Source organism: Typha angustifolia, chromosome 12 (assembly GCF_048772165.1).
Source record: "Typha angustifolia cultivar Huaian chromosome 12, ASM4877216v1, whole genome shotgun sequence".
Classification (NCBI taxonomy): domain Eukaryota; kingdom Viridiplantae; phylum Streptophyta; class Magnoliopsida; order Poales; family Typhaceae; genus Typha; species Typha angustifolia.
This window is the reverse complement of record NC_133250.1, coordinates 5,251,417-5,272,933: the sequence shown is the minus strand read 5'-3', so window position 1 is coordinate 5,272,933 and position 21,517 is coordinate 5,251,417. Positions and strand designations below refer to the sequence as shown.

Below are 21,517 nucleotides of genomic sequence, written 5' to 3'. Positions count from 1 at the left end.
ATATACTCATTCATGACATAATGCTCCTATGTGATTCATATTATCCAGTACATGATTTATTATTTGTTTAGCATCACTAATTTGGGGTAAGGGTTTATTCACTGAGTCTTTTGCTCATGACTCTCTTTATTTCTTTTCTGACATGCTCAGATATGTGGTATATGATAGCGACTTGAGATATCCTGAGAAGATATTTAGAACAATGATGAGGTGAGCTATATGTGTGAAACAGTGGTATAAATAATAGTTTTATCATTATTTGTTGTATCAAATGATGATTTGTATAATACAAGTCGAAATATAGTGTACTCATATATTAGTTGTTTTAATTATATTTTGATTGTTTGTCGTGGCCTATGTGGGCCCTTTCATATTTGACTTGCCAAATTATATAGTTGTATAATATAATTGTTGTGGATTTACATATAGATATGTTAGCAGGTTTTATTTGATGATGTCATACTTTATTTTGTGATTTAATATGTGAGCTCAGGGTTTATCTGTGCGTTGCAGCGCCGCCTATCCTATTGCGTGTGCTGCACATGCCGTTTAAGCGCATGGGCATGTACGTGCCGGTACCAAGCAAGGGTGTTACAGATATAGTGACCGGTGCAAATAACAAAGCCTCACTTGATGCCTTCATTCCCTGGCCGAAGGCAATTTACTATCTTCCTTTGTTGTCTTCAGCCATTTTACCCTCGTTTTTTTACTGCTTTCACTTCAGCAGCAAGTTGTGACCATCATTCCTATTCCAAGACTTCCCAGAGAACCGGACGCTTGCTTTATAATTGCATATCATAATCAATTTAAGGGCTTATGATGGAGTTATTTTAACAAACTTGGCTTATGATGGAGTTTTCAACCAAACTAGTCCTCTTCAAATATTTTTTTTACCGAAATAAATCATGTCCAAACTTAATATCTAAAGGAGTCAGTTTTAATATAGTTGTTAGTAAAATGTCAACAAGATTGGTGTCTTTTTGTGAAATAGAAGACATTAATGCATAAGTATGGCAAAAAAGAAAAGATGAGGTAGGTTTACCTAAATTTTTCATCTAAAATTTCTCAAATAAACCATTAATAAGTTCAACGTCTTACATATGTAAACCACTTATAAGAATTGTATTTGATTTTGTAATTTACAGATATAAACATTAGATTTATTGGCGTTTCTTGCTAAAAGTAATACATTAATATTATCAGTGCTTTTAACAACTACTGAGAAATATGATTAGGGTGTAATCTATTTTGGTAAAAAAAATTTAAGACAGCTAGTTTAATCAACAACTCCTTATGATATCTCCGAAATCTGTATATCATAGTCAGCTTTAATGCACTAACACCAAATGTCTATTAACAAGTACCAAATTCATACTATGTATTAGTTAAGTCACAGAGATCAACTAAAATATACCTCGGAGTGATTCTAATACCTTTCAGTCAAGTAAAAAGGACCACAGTGGTAGATAATCAAGCATACAACAAAATTTTGCTACACCCGAGGCTTACTACACCAAATATTGAGCTATTCATATATTATCTTAAACTAGAAAAATAATAAAAATAAAATGTCAAAAAAAAAAGAGAGAGAGAATTCCTAAAATGCATAAGCTACACGATGTGACACTAATAGTGTTGCCTATTTACATTGCTCAAATGAATCAATACTTGTTGAACTTCCTCCCACAGACCGCCATAAAACCAAAGGCCACAGAAGTAAGTTCAGCCCATGCATGTTCAGATTGGGCCTCCTAGATAAACAGAATAAACAAGCTTTTCAAACAAAAATGTGTTTTTATAAACTTAATGGACATGTAGCCAGACTACAAGATCAAGACAACAGTAAAGCTAATGTACCTACAAAATAATAACAATGGAAACTACTCATAATCATACTTTCCACTAATCCTGTGAACTACGAATCAGCTTGAATCAGCTTGCCAGGCAGTTTGATAGTATTAGAACGTAAGCTCTGGAGATTGTACTTTGTAGCAGATATGCTTTGTGTAACAAAGATAAATCAGACCGATTCATATGATCAGCAAAGCCAGCTTCACTTTAATCCTCATCTACGAAACAAGCAGAAATAATAGCTCATGTTCCAACAAGCCAGGTCCATCTTCTGATGACATGAACCACACAAGACATGTTGACATTAAATCCTGAGAATCATCTCATATGTCGATTTCACCACCAGAACTGGGCGAGTCACCATCACTGCCATCACTCTCACTGCTACTGCTCCCACTCCCATCCCCACTGCTACTGCTACTACTACTTGCACTTGAACTAGAGGTCTCCTGCTGCTTCTGCCCTTGATCTGCATTGACTTGTGTTCGCAAGGTTTCAGCAGAAATGGGCTCTGCTTCATCAAATCCATCAACATCTGCAATCTCATCATCAGTATCATTCTGATTTGGGATGTTCATATCAAAACAAACTGCTCCAGTCTGTCCTCCAGAAGTCATCTTGTTTGGTGTCCCTCCATCATCATCCCCAAGTATATCAATATTCTCATCTGGTTCAGAGGATTTGGGATCAGGGGATGTAGGGAGTGTATATGATGGTACTGGTTGATATGAAGCACTCTTGATTGTTGGTTTTGGATCTGCACAACCACAGTCAAGGCCAAAAATGAAATGGAGTTTGACGGGCTAAATAAGACAAATGAACAACAGTAATGCAGGACATTCAATTTGCAGGATATAGGGTGTATTTGCCTTTCAAAGGTACCATTGAGTTCAAGGTAGTCGAGAACCAATAGGTATTAGATAGGAATCCATATATTGCTCATCTAAATAAAAAGCAGTAATCCAAGTATAAGAAGCTTGCAATCTTCATCCAGAAAGGATGACCAAACCATAGCATGGTAGGATGATAACCATGGGCCAGCGTAGTATGCTATTGATTGTCATGCTAGGCAAGCCTACCACATGCAGCGTGCCAACTTGTTTCAGACTTGTGCTGACCTATACTGACCCAATACCAAATCATCACATATAATTCTTCATGAGAGTGTAGTACTGCCCCGTGCTAACCACGCTGGTTGACCCATATTACCCTTGCCACAAATAGTGAAGACAAGATTCCTAAAACATTTTATTGGTAAAGGAAGGTCATTTGGAGATTGGTAAAAGGCATCTACTCATAGAATTGCAAGACAATACTCCCAATGAATTTCCATACTACAACAATTTGGGCATTACATGAGATAATGCGAAATTAAGAATATGACCCTGACATGATGATTGTGACTACATTATTAAAGCAGCTATAGCATGTTGTTCCAGGGGATTGAAAAATGGACAACCATAAAGTTCTTTATCTTTTCTTTTGGCAAAAATATAGCTTGTAATTTTCTAACTTATGTTTGATTTAGTCACTTCCATGACAATTGTCAGTGTAAGCCAAGAGAAGGTTATACCTGGGCCATCTGGTTCACCAATATCAATTCGTTCAACTTCAACCTACATCATCATAAAAATGAGTAAAAGATATTAGCATTTTCCATGAAGATCTCATTTTGATGATTGAGGAGGATAAAATACAAAGCCATCACATTCATGGAAACAATAACTTCTTTAACGCATGCCAAAGAAAGGATATATCAACTATAAATATTAACACCAAAGCACTTAGTAAAGAAAAACGAGAAAAAAAAATCAAACAACATAAAGGTTGTCATGGGAGGCCAAAGAAAAGGCAAGGAAACACTATAAGCAAGGTAAAAGGTTAGAGTGACACACTTTTAAGGAAAATGCTTAGCTATTGATACGATGCCACATAGGAAGGCATATTAGATCATCTGCCAGCATACACCGAAATGAGTGACAACCGCATGAAAGTCAAACTGAATGTTCACACATGCACAACAGAAACTATTATGAATGTGAGGGAATCATAGGGATTATAGAAGATTAATTTTAGCTATAAAAATGGTGCAAGGTACGGATAGACCATCGACTTCCTTGTTATCTTGTATTTTGATACTACACCATTATAGGTGCCATCAATATTTTGAAAGGTGATTGCGAGTTGCAGGACCCTAGCGCATAGTGCCTAGGCAGAATGGAGGCGTCAAGGTGGGTGCGAAAATGATAGCGTTTTTAATATATAAAAATGAAATATGATGTATAAGATATACTAATGTAGTATATAAAAAAATATTTAATAATGCATTACACTAATATAGTAAACAAATAGTAATATATGTGATGTATAATATATACTAATATAGTACATATAAAATTTTTAATGGTGCACTACACCAATATAGTATATAAAAAATTATTAATATAGAATATAATTTTTTTAATATATACTAATATAGTACATAAAAATTCGAAATAATATCCCCACTTGCTCTCTCCTCTCCCCTCATATCTTATCTCTTTTCTTTTCACCGGTGATAAGGCACTTCTCTACTGTCTTATCCTCTAGTGATGAGACACCCTCTCTCTTATCTCCATTTTCTTTTCCTGACCAAAATCATCATGAGAGAACTCTCCGTATCATTCCACTCTTCCTCCTTTTCACTTCCTCTCTAAACCAAGAACTCACCTGTTATAGGCAAAACAAGCCCTCGACTTCCAACTTAAACATTGTCGGCACTTTCTCCTCCTCTCTTTGCCTTCTCCCTAACCCATCCATCATTTTTAGGGTGCAATCCATGCTTGTGAGGAGCCTGGGCCACTGCCCTGCCAAGGGGCTGCCTCAGGCACCTTTCAAAACACTGGTGCCATTATCGGCATAAACTGTGATTTATGCTAGATTAGTAAGGTGTCTTGATCTAAGAATTGAACAATATTTTAACAAACTAATAATCGAAATATAAGAACTTAAATACATTCAAATACTTGAGCAATGAAAAAGCATGAGTATTGGCCATTGCCACTTCAAAATTAAAGAAAAAATTTTCAGATCATCTATATCAGAAGAATCACATGGATCTCGACATCATTTTGGTGGAGTAACTGAAATGAAAGATTTCTGCTAATAAGAAAATTAAATTTCCCTGTTTCTTTTTTCAAAAAATGGACCTGATGCAAATTAGATTTTAAGTTGGATCAAACCCGAATTCGAAGTGGAACATTAAATAACTGACTTTGTAAACTCCAGATTGCCCACGAATAAAATGCTCTCGATCTCTCCATATGTACATTCTCCGGTCCTAATCTAGCAATCTAACATTAATACAGCAAATTGAATGGAGATCCCTTGAGGTGGCCCTTGGGAAGGTGTTGCACATGATTAAATTTACCATTACAAGAACTTCTTTGCCATCCCATTACCCTAGTTCCTTTGTCCAAATTGCATAGGAAAGATGGGCTAGCTAACCTAATCACATAGTTAAAGTTCTCAAAAAAGAATTTCCTTCCCCGTGTATCGCAGCCTGTTACTAATAGCTCTGGTTAACCCACTCGTCTAAGCATACCCCAACTTGTACATGCACCAATCCTCCCTTTACCTACGAGAACAGAAAAACCAACTGACCAAGAACAGGGTTGACATCAGGTTAAAAGATGATGGTAACATAAAATACGCAGAAAAAATTGCATTAACTTGTACTCTACTGCCAACACCATACTAGAGAAGATCTAAAAGAGAGGTTAGTTTTAGATATTCAAATAGAGATAGCTGAAATAAACTATATAGTGATACGATCTCGCCTCTGGCTATGGAGCTCTGATACCAGGATTGATACGATCTCCCCTTAGGTTAATGTTCGATCTCTTCTGATTCTCAGATCTGGACTAGATCTAGCACGGAACTTTAAAATAAGATCCCGAAATATGCCGCCGTCGGATCAACGTGAAATTTTAATATGTTGTAGCCCCAGAAAAGAGCTTTCCAACAAATCTAGTTTCAGGCGAATCGGATGTGGGGATCTCAAGATATCGTCCGATTAATAGACAAAGGTCAGGGTGGTCTGTTTTGGATCCGTGGATGGAGGCACGTGATCCTAGGTGATGGTGATTGAAGGTGGACCAGCGTTAATGGGGTGGCACCGGTGAAAAGTGGTGATGGTAGGGTTATGGTTGATGGAAGGGTTAGGGCAAGTGTTGGATAGATTGGAAGAAGAGGGAGGAGAGGGCCACCCCTAAGGGATTAGGGTGATTGGCCGATCAAGGGAGGTTAGAAGCGGCGTCGCTGGGGATTGAAAGAACGGGAGCGAAGAAGACGAAGAAGGTAAGACAAAAGTCAATCTCAATAATCAATAATGACTTTGGTTGCCATCCACATCCTTTTAGAGGCTAATCACAACTCAAAATTAACCCTAACAATACATATATGCTATTGCAATGTGAAAGAGAAAACCTATGCCAAAAATACATCAGACATATAATATTATGATGCGATTTGGACCAGATCGGATCACCTCGAAAGACATTGGACTTGATGAATCGAGTTTAGTTATCTTATTTATTATTCTTATGTGATTTAGTCAAAGCCTTAGAATGTTAAGATTTTATTTAATTAGCTAAATCTCGATCTGTGCAGTTTCGGTAAAATATTCGCAAGATATTCTACAGACATCCAAATAATATCAAACTAGTTGGAGAAGGTCGGCGACTTCCTTATCTATAACTTTCATATACGGAGTTTTTGAAGATTCGGTATCTATCTACAGCAAAACGAATGGTTAATCCGCAAAGATAAGGAAGATTGGTTTGCTTAATTTTGTTTAGGACTTTTTGATTTAATCTCTATAAATAGGGTTTTATAGCTTGTATCTTAGGCATGCTTGAGATGAAGGATTAATTGGCTTTTGCCCCTGCATCTTTCTCAACTTGGCCGCCGGCCTCTACATCTCCCTCCTCCCTCTTCACCAACGCCACCTCTTCCGTTGGCACGGTCTTATCTAGCTTTTAATCATCCTCTTTCGCCGATCCCCCTAGTCCCGTAAGGCAGGCCTACTTTTTCCTCTTCATCTCTCTATCTTAACTGTCTCTACCTCCTGTACGGTTTTCATCTTTACCACTACCACAGTTGTAGGCCAATCATAACCTTCAACTATCTATCACATCAAGCCACCACCACTATCATATATTGTCGAACCACCTCTATCAACTACTCGGCCTCCAATCCATCATCACCTCCATTCTATACTTTGGAGTTCGTGCCTCCACCCACGGATCACAAATCCGGTGCAGACCTGAATCTCGTAGGTCCAACCCGCTGACCTTTGTCTACCTTTTTGAAGATATTTTTCGATCTACGCATCCGATTTATATGAAACTAGATAAGCTGGAAAGTTCTCTCCTAGGGCTACCTCGTATCAAAATTTCACGTTGATCTAATGGCTTAGGAGGCTGTTGTCCATCCTGAGTGGCAACATGCTATGAATGAGGAGTTTCAAGCTTTTGCACACACTCAGACATGGGATGTTGTTCCTCTACCAAGTTGCATTGAACCTGTTAGTTGTAAATGGGTTTACAAAATCAAGAGACGACCTGATAGATCTATTGAGAGATATAAAGCTCGTCTTGTTGCTAGAGATTTCACCCAAGAGTATGGCATTGATTATGAGGAGACATTTGCCCCTATGGCTCAGATGACTACTTTTCATACTCTTCTTGCAGTAGCTGCCATTCGTCGCTGGCCTTTGTATCAAATGGATGTAAAGAATGTTTTTCTTCATGGTGATTTGGTGAAAACAATTTATATGCAGCCTCCACCAAGATTGTTTGTTCCTTTGTCCCATGTTTGTTGACTTCGGTGTGCCATCTATAGTCTCAAGCAAGCACCCCGTGCTTGGTTTGAGCGGTTTCGTAGAGCGATGACAAAGGTTGGTTTTGTTGAGAGTGATCATGATCACTCTATGTTTACGCGTATTTCTCCGCAGGGACATGTTATTCTACTACTCTATATAGATGACATAATTATTACAGGTGATGATACAGCTACTATCAAGTCTCTACAGAAACATTTGTCTCAGCACTTTCAGATGGACTTGGGTCACCTGCGTTATTTTCTTGGTCTTGAAATTGCTCACAGTTAGAGAGGTATACTTGTATCTCAACAAAAGTATGTTTCTGATTTAATCAACAGGGCAGCTATATCTGATGATCGGATAGTTGATACACCTCTTGAGCTTCATGTGAAGCTTCGTCCTACAGATGGAGTGCCATTGACAGATCCAACTAGATACAGACAGCTTGTTGGACAATTTGTGTATTTATGCATCACTAGACCAAATATTTCTCATGCTGTGAGTATAATTAGTTTGTAGTGGCTCCTCGATCTACTTATTATGCAGCACTACTCCGGATTCTCTGATATGTGCGGGGGACTATTACTCGCTCTATTGATGTCTGCTCATTCATCTCTTGTTCTTCGTGCTTATTCCGATGTTGATTGGGCTAATGATCCTACCACTCGTCGTTCTACTACTAGATTCTATGTATTCCTTGGTGACTCTTATATCGTGGCGGAGCAAGAAGCAAGATATTATCTCTCTCTAGTACTGAAGCAGAATATAGAGCCATGTCCACTACTTCTAAGGAAATCATTCACCTTCGCTGTCTATTGGGAGATATTGGCATAGCAACTCTTACACCCACTGCTCTTTATTGTGATAACAGAAGTGCTATACAGATTGCAAGTATTTTATGAGAGAACAACACATATTGAGGTAGATTGTCATTTTGTTCGACATCAGTTTTTAGCTGGCACTATTAGTCTTCCACATATATCATCTATGGAGCAGATAGCAGATTTCTTCACCAAATCGCATCCCACTCCACACTTTAGATATCTAGTTAGCAAACTCCTTGTGTTTGATCCACCTTGAGTTTGAAGGGGGGTGTTAATGTATATACTCTTATCATGTACCTGAGGGATAATATACCCCAACCATGTATTTATACTCATTCTCAATGTGAATACATCAGAGTTCTTCCATTCGTCACATTCAGATTTGTTGAACGTTTGTATCATGTTTCTTAATTTTTTATAGTAGGTGGTTACCAATATATCGCATTTGTTAGAAATATTTTACTTCTTTGTTTACTTGGGCAATCATATGTGATATTATGACATGATGCATCTTCCTATTCATAGATAAGATGTTTAACAAAAATGATTCTCCACATATCATTTATCCACTTTACCCATTTTCTAGTTTATTAACAATAAAGTTATCTAATCTACAATGTCTAAATTAGATAAACATGTATTGGTATTTTTATTGCTAAACTGCATAGACACCCATATACATCGCATGCGCTTTTCAGATCATCAATTTATCCTCTTTCATTATTTCGCTAAATTTCGATTGTAAATAATAAACCAAAAAAAAGGCAAAAGAGGATAAAGATTGCAGATATTTATGAGCAACTCAAAAGGACTTACAGGTACTGGTTGCACCATAGTTTTGCTCATTGTCTTCATCTTAGCAATTTTTCCTAATGGAGGAGAACCAGACTCCATGCCAGTTCCAGAAGTAGTTGCAGAGACCAAATTAGCAGCAGTACCCGATTCTCCAGGCTGACGAACATGCCTTAGCCTTTTCACAGCACGATGTAGTCGCTCCAACCGAAAGGTCTCGCCATCAAAAAACAGGACTCCATCATTGTCCTTATATTCCTCACTACTTCCCTCAAAGGTTACCCTTGGTTTCCCAGGCTGATTATTCTGGAATTCCACAGTGGTCCTGTTCTCCTTGTTTTTGTGTAGAGACCCAGCTTGACTCTTATCAATTGACGCCGGCTTAAACTCATCTATCAATTTCAAAATATGGACATATAATTAATTTTTTAGATTCATAATAAATATTAGAAGAAATTTATATTAACTACAGAACTAAAGAACCTTCAAAATGAAGGATACATACGACTATGTCATCATCAGAAAAGGAGAGTCAGAAACATCATTAAAAATCAACAAGGTGCACTACATAACTCAGATTCCAAATTCAGTTGCAAACATCCTACCAGTAAAGTTGTAGATATGATCATAATACATTAGAAAATTAAGATTAATAGTTGTTTCACTAATTATGTTCTTCACAAGTCAGTACTAACAAGGTACAATAACTCACTAGAACCCACCTATTCATCTTGTCGTTCAGGATTATATTTTCAGATTCTGCTGAATTTGATTTTTCAATTGATACCTTATCTCATTTCCTGTCAAAATGGAATAATCTTAGTTCTTTTTCATTTATTGTGAATAATTCAATCATTTCATGAATCTCTTTATATCTATGGATCTGGTAGATTAAAGATACATTGGAAAAAGTCCTAAATTAGACCAATGGAATTATAAATTGTCTGCTAGAATAAGAAAAAATGACCTTATGAATATATCACATCCTTTATAATGGAATTTTTTCTTCGATCATAAAAAGATTTGTTGTTCCTGACACTGCCGATAAAAGACGTGATCCTCTCCTCGGGCAATTTCTTCCTTTTGCTCCTCAACTAGGAACACTAATACTTCCATAGTCTTGAAGTATCCATATTGAATACTATATTAGATACAATACTCTTCGGATACTTCCGAATACATATCGAATACTTCTTTAATGTGATCAATTTTTCAAAAGTACCATGTTGTGGATAATTTTTGGATGCCCCTAAGATTCCTATCAATATGAGTCAAATTGAAGGAGACTACTTTTTATTTCTTATCAAATCTAAATTGTTTCTCTTTGTGAAAAGATCTAGTTGCTTGTTTGTTTTATTATCTGTATTAGGAAATCACATTACAATGGTCAATTTCTTTTGATTAATAGATTGAATTCGCTTGTTTATTTTACATCATAGTTAGTAATATACTACATAATGTCCTCGACCTTTATTATGAATAAAGATTATTTTAAAGGATACATTGGAGGTCTCCTTATAGAAACTATCATACGCAACAAATAATATATAATTCTTCAATAAAGAAAGCAAGTACGCAAGTTCACTAATATATATATGTGTAGACATAAATATCTACATATATGAGTTACGTATCCTAACTCTCAAGCGTATTGTATCATTTTACTTTTCAAGATATATTGTGTCGGTGTATCTATATCTTATCATATCTATATCCATTCATTTCTCAACCTATGCGGTATTAGCAACAAATTCCGCTACAACATAATAAGAACTACAAATAATGCCATCTAGTAGATGAGATATCGATGGACTTGTACTTGTATAGATTAGATAAGTGATTGAGAGCTATGATTAAAAATGGTCCTATAACTCATTAGAACCCACATATATGGCGGTATGGCCATCTAAGCCATAAATCACTCAAGTTTGGGAACATTAATCCTAATATTTAACCAACTACAAATTTCTGCACCATCAAATTGCACTAATTGTGACACTTATATAAAATTGGCGTCTTCATAAAAATGTCTCTTATAGCAGCAATACTGTATTTTCTAAAGAAAAGTCCATTTTCTCAAAGTATAACGGCAGAATGACGTCAAAGTAATTTTTGTAGAGCCTCTAGAACATCCTTAATAATTCAATGGTGCTAAACGGTACCTAGGAAGCACATATATTTCTAAACTCTTTTTCATATTCATTTCTGGTACCAAATCCAACACGATACTTGTCGGATACTTTCAGAAATGTATCATATACTTCCTTAAAGCATACAATCTTTTAATGATAAAATTAATGTTGTGGATACTTCTCGAATACTTCTTAGATACTTCCAAAATTCTTATCTATATTAATCAAATTGAAAGGGGCTATTTCCTTTCTTTTCCTATAAAAAATAGAAGGTTATCTTTATTAAAACATTGAAGCATGATTTATGCATTTCCAAGAGGCCTAAATTATGAAATCATGTTTCAATGATCAATTTCTTATGGTCAAAGCACTGAATTTGTTTGTTCATCTTGTATCTTGGTTAGTAATATACTACGTGATATACTGGACCATTTCTAATGAATAGTTTTTATTTTAATGGATTAAATGGAGGTCTCCTTCTATAAACTATCATATGCTACATTAGGAAATCATGTTTCAATGATCAATTTCTTATGACCAAGACATTGAATTTGCTTTCTCTTGCACCTTAGTTAGTAATATATAACGTAATATACTGGACCCTTTCTAATGAATCGTTGTTCTTTTAATGGATTAAATGGAGGTCTCCTTATAAAAACTATCATATGCTACAATAACATATATTTTTTCAATTAAAAGTAGACAAATACACTAATATATTTATATGAGTTATGTATCCTAAATATATTGTATCCTTACTTTTTAAGATTTGTCATACTAGCACATCCATATTGTATTCGTATCCCATGACCCTGTATTCATGCTTCAAGCCTTAAATGAACAAACTAGATTGGAATTATCTTTGGAAGCTAAATGTGTACTTTGGACAGTGGACACAATGATTTAGTACATTGATTGAAGAAATGGTCTTACAAAACCTTGAATATGTGGTGCCTACAAGAGAGAACAGTGGCCTATATAATAATGTTAGGTGCCAGATTATAATGATGATCTAGGTGATTAACCAACTAGGCATCCTTAATATGTAATCCAACTAGGCATCCAACAAGGCATCCTGATATGATCTCCCCTTGGGCTAAAGTTTGATCTATCCCGTTTTCAGATCTGGATAGAATCTGGCACGAAACTTTGAAAAAGGATTCCGAAATTTATAACCGTCGGATCAACGTAAAATTTTGATATGTTGTAGCCCTAGAAAAAAGCTTTCCAACAAATCTAATTTCAAGGAAATCGAACGGCGAGATCTCGAGATATCGTCAAATTAGTAGACGAACGTCAAGGAGACCAACTATGGATCCGTGGATGGAGGCACGAGATCCTAGGTGATGATGGATAGCAGTAGGCCGACGGTAATGAGGTGGCACCAGAGGGTAAGGTGGTGATGAAAGGAATGTGGATGATGAAAGGGTTAGAGGAAGGGTAAATATATTTGAAGAAGGGGGAGGCGTGGGTCGCTCTTAAGAGACTAGGGTGAGTAGCCAGATGAGGGAGGCTAGAAGCGGCAAAGCCATGGAATGAGGGAACGAGAGAGAAGAAGAAAAAGAAGAAGAATAGAGCAAAACTCAATTCATTCAATAATGCCTCCTTGGTTGCCATCCACACCTTTAGAGGCTAACTAAACAATTCAAAAATGACAATTATTAACCCTAGAAACAGTGGATTTTCACCGACCGCGTCCGAACGGAGTCGAAAGCATAAAAAGCGTTCTCTGTCGATGCGAACCTGATGCAACGAGCGTTCAAACGCGCCCAATCGCATTCGAACGCACATTTCACGTTCTCTATTTTTACGAACCTGATACAGACATTCGCAAGCACGTTCGAACACTACCTACAGAAAACTTATTTTTATCTGATCAAAACACAAACAATTAAGAAAAGACACTCATAAAATGTATTCATGCTCGAGACGACATCGGTGAAATCCGAATCATATCAATCTACCATGCTTCCGCAACCTTGTCCTTAAGGTGTCAAATTGGGAAAGCGATCCATGATATCTGACTCAAGCTTCCAGGTAGACTCGTCAGTGGGCTTGCCTAGCCACTCGATCAACGCTTCTGTCTCCAATCTGGATCCATGGTGTCTTCTCTTATGGCCTAAGACCCAGACCGGTTCAGCTGGGCTATCTTCCTCCATTTGTTCGGACAAGGCCGAACCCTTCACATGGTTAGGCCCGATCTGGGCCTTCAATGCTGACACGTGGAAAACTGGATAGATTCGAATTCCCTTAGGTAGGTCCTACCGGTAAGCTACTGATCTGATTCGTTGTAGCACTCGATATGGCCCGTAGTACTTGTGACCCAACTTCTGGTTCAAAATCGACCTCAATATGAATTGCTGATACGGTTGAGCTCAAATGAACACCAATTAATCCACTTCAAACTCTCACTCGCGTCGGCCTTTGTCATGAGTCTGCTTTATGCGGTTTTGAGCTGATGCTAGGTGAATCTTGAGCTGTCTCAAGGTTTTATCTTGGTCTGCAAGTTCCAAGTCGAGCTCAGTCCGATCCACCGATGCGAGTCTATCATAGGCATGCAAGAGTGCATCCATAAACCGCCTCAAAAGGGATTATACCGATGCTAAAGTGATGAGCTGTATTGTAAGACCACTCGACCCATGGAAGGAATTTAACCCAATCATTTGGTCGGTCCGCCACAAAGCAACGCAAGTATTGCTCTAGTCCGCGATTCACCACCTCAGTTTGGCCATCCATCTCGAGGTGATAAGTTGAACTAAGGTTAACTCGAGTCCCTTACAATCTAAAGAACTCGGACCAAAACTCGCTGATGAAAATGTGATCCCGGTCTAACACGATCGTCCTAGGCATCCCATGCAAACGTGCCACTTCCCGAACAAAAATTTCATCAACCTTCTTCGCTAAAAATAGGTGCGTCAATGCTATGAAATGAGCGTATTTATTTAGCCTATCCACCACAATGAACACCACCGATTGGCCTCAAACCTTCAGCAGCCCCTCGATGAAGTCTATGAAGATGTCCTCCCAAATATGCTCCGCTATAGGCAGTGGTTGCAACAGCCCGCTTGGTTTGAGCGTCTCTGATTTAACTTGTTGGTAGATTTGACATTCACGCACATATTTCTTCACGTCCGCCTTCATCGATGTCCATGTACAGCTTTAGGCCAGCCGCTTGTAGGTGTGTAAGATCCCTTCATGACCTACTATAGGAGTATCATGGAAGTGTGCCATCAATAGTCTCCGTAGCCCTTCGTCTGCGGGTACTTTGATCCGTCCGCGCTCGAGTACCAACCCGTCGCGCTCCTCATGCTCGAGGTGGCTTAAGGGGTTCTCTCTCAGCTCCTCCATAAGTCGGACCAGATCACTATCCTCTGCGCTGGCTCTCCACAGACCTGAGAAGATGGGAAAAGTGGGCGTTAACAAAGAAGTGAATTCACTTGCGTCCCCTATGCTTGGGACTTCAAATAGCGGTTGCAACGCTGGTTCTTGCCGCGGTTGATTTCCATCCAGCAGTACTCTCCGGTCATTCCTCCAAAATATAAGTGTGAGGTTTGTAAAGTCAAATGTCACGGGCCCCAAGCTTCAAAGCCATTGAGTCTCCAAGACGATGTCGGCACCCAACAAGGCCAACGGATAAAGATCTAATTTGAAAGTTTGGTCTTGCACTTTCAACTCTACACCTCCGTAAATAAAATCAGCCCACAATGTGGTGCCATCTTCAATCGTCACATCGAACCCATCCGTGGGTTCCAACTCAAGCTCAATCTTCCTAAGAAGCCTCTTGTCAATGAAGTTGTGGGTGAACCTGATGTCGATCAAGATTCTCACTGTGGTTTTCTTGACTACACCGTTCACCCGCAAGGTCTTTGGTGCGGCTATTTCGGAATAAGTGTAGAGGGAGATTTCGGTCATAATGTCTTCCACAGACTGTTCTTCTGCTACTCCTTGCTGTTAAGCCACCATCTTTAGCTGCAACCTCATCCTCCGCTTCTTCCAATCCATCTATTAGCATCACCGATTCCATCGGTTTAGCGCAGCGATGTCCAGGTATGAACTTCTCATCACAGCGAAAACATAGGCATTTGGCTCTTCGCTCCTCCACTTGAGCAGGTGTGAGTACTCGACTCGAACCTCTAAGTGCGTACTTCATATAATGGGAGGGCCTCAGGGGTGCTCGAGGAGGCACCATTGTAGCAGCAGCTCTTGGTACGCCGACCGCATTTTCGGCCACTATGGTAGGCCGAACCGGCTTGTGACTTTCTTGGCTCGTCTAGTTCTGTTTGAGGTGTATCTTCATGGCTCGATGCTTGTCTTCCATTAGTATTGCGTCTTCGAATGTCTCCTGTAAGGTTCTAGGCCTTAAAGCCCTCACGTCGACTTGTATGTCTCCCCGTAGCCCAGAAATAAAGGTGCTGCGAAGTTGTTGATCAATCCATAGAGGTTGGCAACTACTACTTATCCTCTCAAATTCTTCTTGGTATGCTCCAACCGTAGTCCTTTGCACAGTCTTTGAAAGGAGAGCATCGAAGTCTTCATACCCCGATGCACCAAATCGCTTCATGATATCGGTGCAGAAATTAGCCCAACTTTCAATCGTATCATGAACATTGGCTGCCCGAAATCAATGAAGTGCTGCATCTTCAAGCTGGAAGCTCGCAAGCATCATCTTATATTCTTTCGCTGTACTTTAGTACGCGAAAAATTATTCCGCCCTATACAATAAATTGATCGAGTCACCACCTTTGAACTTGAAAATTTTGAGACGCACGGTTCGCTCACGGATACCGTTGTCTCGGTCTAAATCATATCCAAACCCTTGTCTAACTTGAAGAGGATGCACCATGAATGGTTGATGATCCCTCCTTCAATTTATGTTAACTCGACGCAGTTCCAATTCGTATTGCACCGCCCAAGGGTCTAGATCTCCAAGATGATCTCCATTTTGGTTTGCTCATTGGACAGGCTCACCCGCAACTTGGCCTAGTGGAACCATCCTTGCTGGTCTCTGCCCATAGGATGGGGGTAGCAGAGGTTCTTACTGGTGAAGGTTCTGAACCGGTGGCGGCAGGTTCATGGTGGTAGACTCGCGTCGAGGGGACGTTGGTGCATTTCTGATCGCCATAGCTTCTCTTGTCGCCCATAATTCCCGCATCATCTCTATCATCATCTGATTATTGATGGTCATTTGTTCGGAAAGAGACTCAATCATGGCTTGAACACTAGGCTCTTCCCTATTTATGTTCAGTCGGGCAGTTCCGCAAGTGGAAGTTCCCACAGCTGTCTCCCCCTCCTCTATTGGGGAGATCTTATCCTCATTTCGCCGCGTAGCCATGGCTCTGGTTGTCATCATCGGAAGTGCATGTCCGAGAAACAGTAGCTCTAATCTGGACAAGATCTGGCACAGAACTTTGAAAAAAGATTCCAAAAGTTATAGCCATTGGATCAACGTGAAATTTGATATGTTGTAGCCTTGGAAAAGAGCTTTCCAATAAATATAATTTCAGAGAAATTGGACGACAGGATCTCGAGATATCGTCAAATTAGTAGACGAACGTCAGAGAGATCGACTATGGATCCGTGGATAGAGGCACGAGATCCTAGGTGATGATGGATGGTGGTAGGCCGACGGTAATGGGGTGGCACCGGAGGGTACGATGGTGATGAAAGGAATGTGGATGATGAAAGGGTTAGGGCAAGGATAAATATATTTGAAGGGGGAGGAGTGGGCCCCTAAGGGACTAGCTGTGGAATGAAGGAACGAGAGAGAAGAAGAAAAAGAAGAATAGGGCAAAACTCAATTCATTCAATAATGCCTCCTTGGTTGCCATCCACACCTTTAGAGGCTAACCAAACAATTCAAAAATGATAATTATTAACCCTAGAAACAGTGAATTTCCACCGATCGCGTTCGAATGCACAAAAAGCATTCTCTGTCGATGCGAACCTAATGCAGGCGTTCGAATGCACATTTCGCATTCTCTATTTTTGTAAACCTAATGCAGACGTTCGCAAGCGCGTTCACAAACACGTTCTAACGCACCCACTCGCGTTCAAACACGACCTACAGAAAACTTATTGTTCTCTAATTAAAATAACTAGTCAAAGCTTAATAAGTACTTTTATTCTATAAATTTGAGTAGAAATTAAAAGATTTAGAGGTACTACCATTAGTCATCGGATTAGAAATACATGTGGCCTATAAAATTTAAGGCAAAAGACATTAAAAGTGTTACTGAAAATGAGTTCAACACAACAATGGCCGTGCTGATCGACACGGGACATGCCAATCAACACTTATCGTGCCAGCAACATATCGGCAGGAGGGTTGCCACACAACACCCCTCCTAGGAGTGATCCACTCACCATCAACCTCATCGTCAAGCTTTCCATCTCCCTCGACCTCGTCGCCCATTGTTCACATGCCGGAGCCTCATAAGTGAAGTCATAGTTAAGTCTATGTGCATTTGTAGATAGTCACTAATCCGGTTCCACAACTTAAGTTTTTATTCACCTGCCCCAACCTGCTCAAGGTCTTCTCCCTCTTCAAGCTAAGGCATTTGCATCGCATCAGATGCAACCGGCAACTTCACCAACGAGGCTCCAGCACACGAACATGATGACGAGATCAATGGCAAGCAGTAACAACGAGATCGGAAAGTGAATGTGAGAGTAGTCTCCTTTCTTTCTTTTTCTCTCCTTGTCTTGCGATATGGTCGGCAAGTACCACGGCACATGCATGCTATGTCGGCCGGTGGTAGGCGAGGCCATGCCTATGGCACGGCCATCCGTAGTTCAACAATTGGCTGTATTGAACATCTAATCTTGTTCTTCCTAGAATATTGTTAGCAAAAGGAGACTAGCAGATTGAGAGCTTAGAAAGCTTTATTGAGAAAAGTACGAAAATTAATTATTGCTTATCAACATGTCATCAATCTGCTAAAGAAAATCTAATTCTCCAACTAACTCAACCTTTCAGGTAACAGAGTAGATAATTAAACTTTCCTAATCATTGAAGATACACAAAAGGTCAGTGATGAAAATATCAAGATACATTCAAATCTACTTCAACGCAGATACAAAAATATTCAAATGAATCAACATCGAAATAACTAAAAGATATAACTTCCTATGAAAGCCTGAAAATTTTCAAATAAGATCACCCACTTATTTAAAATATCCCTAAAAGATGATGGGTTACTAATAAAATAACTTGGAAAGATTAGCTAAGTTCCACTGTGTACTTTAATATGATTGGTGATTGATCATCCATCTATAGAAATATAAAAGTATATGTTTTCTCTCTATGTTGCAAGTTATTTAATAGTAACTCTTAAGATTTAAAAGTATGATATAGGTTGTTGATTCATTATCTTAAAGTAAATATACAAGGATGACATATTTTTTGGTAGGAGTGTGCATATAAAGTAGACAGACACTCCAATCGAAAGTTATTATGTCATGGATACTAAATGCCTGATGATAACTTTTGTTATTTTCTTCAAATTTTCTACTAAATAACACAAAATTGTAAATGGTATCATAAGTGCCTCACGTTACATGATTTGTTATTATTATGTCATGTATGATGTATTATAAATGCCTTAGGATCACTAATTATAAACAAAATCATAAATATATCAAAAGGTGTTCCATCTCTATATCTTCAAAGTCAGAATTAATGAATAAGTACAAGGCATCTGTATGTTTGTTTGGAGGATCTAAGTTCTCACACAGTGTTCTACTAGTAGCCTGGAATAATTCGATTTCCCAAGCACTGTAGGTGAGCAAATTGACCTCTCCACTGGAAAATGGTATTTCCTCTCTCACTAAAAATATGTATTCCACTTGCATCGATATAATAGAATCTGAAAATTGCCAGCCGAGGTTATAATTTTCACATGACAATACGATTGTAGCTGAATGTAAAATTTGAGAATCGAGATATCAGTATATCGAAAGGAATAAACTTCCTATAAGGTAAAAGAGAAAAAAAAAAGGAAAAAAAGGAAAAAAAATCTAGGGTTTGAAGAAGAAGCAACTCACAACGAAGAGTGCAGAATTTGGCAGAGGACGGGTTCTTGAAGGATGAACCAAGTCTTAGGTCATACCACCGGTCCGGCTGCGGCGCTGAGCTGGGCTCCCCATTGTTGTTGTTCTGCGCCATTGTTATCGATCTCTCACGCCATCCGCTCCAATTTGCAATCTTAATCCGGAATAGATAGTGACGATTATGCCTCGAACACCAGGAGCATGCCTTGAACGTTATAGGAGAAACAATAGATACCGAGAGAGCAAGTTTTCTTGCAAATTCTCAAATTTCTGGAAAAAATAAAGTTCGGAGTAGTCGTCGGTGGCGACAGCTTGGAGGCCGGAGCAGTGGACGACGGAATAGCTTTCTTAGATGGGAGTTGGGGGTAAACAGATAGATAAGGGTAAACTGGCATTTGTGGAGGTCGGACGATGTAGATTTTAACCTTGGTACTAATGGAACAGGTTGGATCCGGGTCTAACCAAATGACTCATTGGTTCGGACGTAGTTTTTGAGTTCCCCTGCAGCGCTGTCAAAAGAATCCATCCGGCTAGCTCCCTTGATAAGGCTCGATCAAAGTCTGCTCAAAAATGATCTGGCCCAAGTTTAATCTTTAAAATAGGCTCGAAAATCATTTCAATCTTAATTATAAGCTGGCTCAATCAAATAGCCTTGATAAAACTTAAAATAATTATATATATATAATATGAATAATACTTTTAAACCTATACTATACTTTTGTTATATTCTAAATTTTGCTTAAGTGCATTATTATGTACTCTAATATTGTAGAGTTTAGTTCTAAATTCTAATTATATTGTACCTTTTCCAAATATATGGAACTTTCTCTTATATTTTTATAGTTAGATTAAGCTTGATCCAATTCAAGCTTGATCAAGCTCAAAGTTAGGCTTGAATTGATTAAGCCTTAAAATTGCTATGCTCATTTAGACTCAAGGTTGGTTTGAGTTCGAAATTTGCTCAAATTGAAATATGTTGCGGTTCTTGATTTAGATGCATAGTGAATATGATTAAACTGTTTCAATGATAAGTTACGGAACGTCCTCTTCAATATCTGGATTGATAGTAGGAAGTAGTCCGCGCAACCAAGAGAAAATATTCACCAAATATTCTTCTATAGTTAGAAAATTACGAAACCAAGAGTGGTCGATCCATAACTTCCTAATTTACCCTTTGTAGATTCGGACAGCAACTAGGATGAAAATACGCAAGAGTAGGGGTGATGGTGGTGGTGACGGGTGGAAGTAATGATAGGGTTATGGATGATAAGATGAGATTGAATGGTTAATGTAGGTTAAGGGATAAGGATGAAAGGAGAGAAGTGGCCGAGATCCGAAGGAGGAGGGAGGACTAGACAAACGAAGGAGATTATAAGATAGATGAGACCTTGCCAACAGTAGAGGTGGCTGGTTGGTGAAGAGGGTGGAGAGAGATTAGGGTAGAAAGACCAGAGAGAGGATAGAGGAAGATAGAAACTAATATTTATTCATCATAATGAATTTGGCTGCCATTCACACCTTTTAAGAGGCTAGCAAATAAGTCAAAATAATAATTATTAACTCTAATACTAGTGGACTCTAACACACTTAATTAGAGTCTTTTCTTATTACATTAGTTATTTGTTTTCATTAAAATAAATTTTCTATAGGTTGCGTTCGAACATGGTTGAGCGCGTTTGAATGCCTTTGCGAATGCCTACATCAAGTTAGCAAAAACAGAGAACACGAAATGCCCTTTCGAATGTAGTCGATCGTGTTCGAACGTCTACATCACGTTTGCATTGACAGATAATGCCTTTTGTGCGTTCGAACACGATTGGCGAGAGTCCACTAGAATTAAAATTAATAATTATTATTTTGGCTTATTGGCTAGCCTCTATAAAGGTGTGAATGGTAGCTAAAATCAGAATGCTATTGGAATATTGGTTTCTTGCCTCTCTATCTTCTCTCTACCCTAATCTTCCTTCTCCCTCTTCACCAACCTACCACCTCTACTGTTGGCAAGG

At 38.6% G+C, this 21,517-nt stretch overlaps 1 protein-coding gene across 1 annotated transcript; it reads right to left on the bottom strand.

Moving 5' to 3' along the window:
* Positions 1 to 1,621: 1,621 nt before the first annotated feature.
* LOC140772526 (uncharacterized) lies at positions 1,622 to 19,910 on the bottom strand. The gene is made up of 4 exons (XM_073114641.1): positions 19,506 to 19,910; positions 9,355 to 9,722; positions 3,425 to 3,467; positions 1,622 to 2,608 (listed from the first exon to the last, which is right to left on the bottom strand). Exons 1-4 carry the CDS (start codon positions 19,624 to 19,626, stop codon positions 2,175 to 2,177), a joined length of 966 nt encoding a protein of 321 aa, XP_072970742.1. The 5' UTR covers positions 19,627 to 19,910; the 3' UTR covers positions 1,622 to 2,174.
* Between the last annotated feature and the right edge of the window lie 1,607 nt (positions 19,911 to 21,517).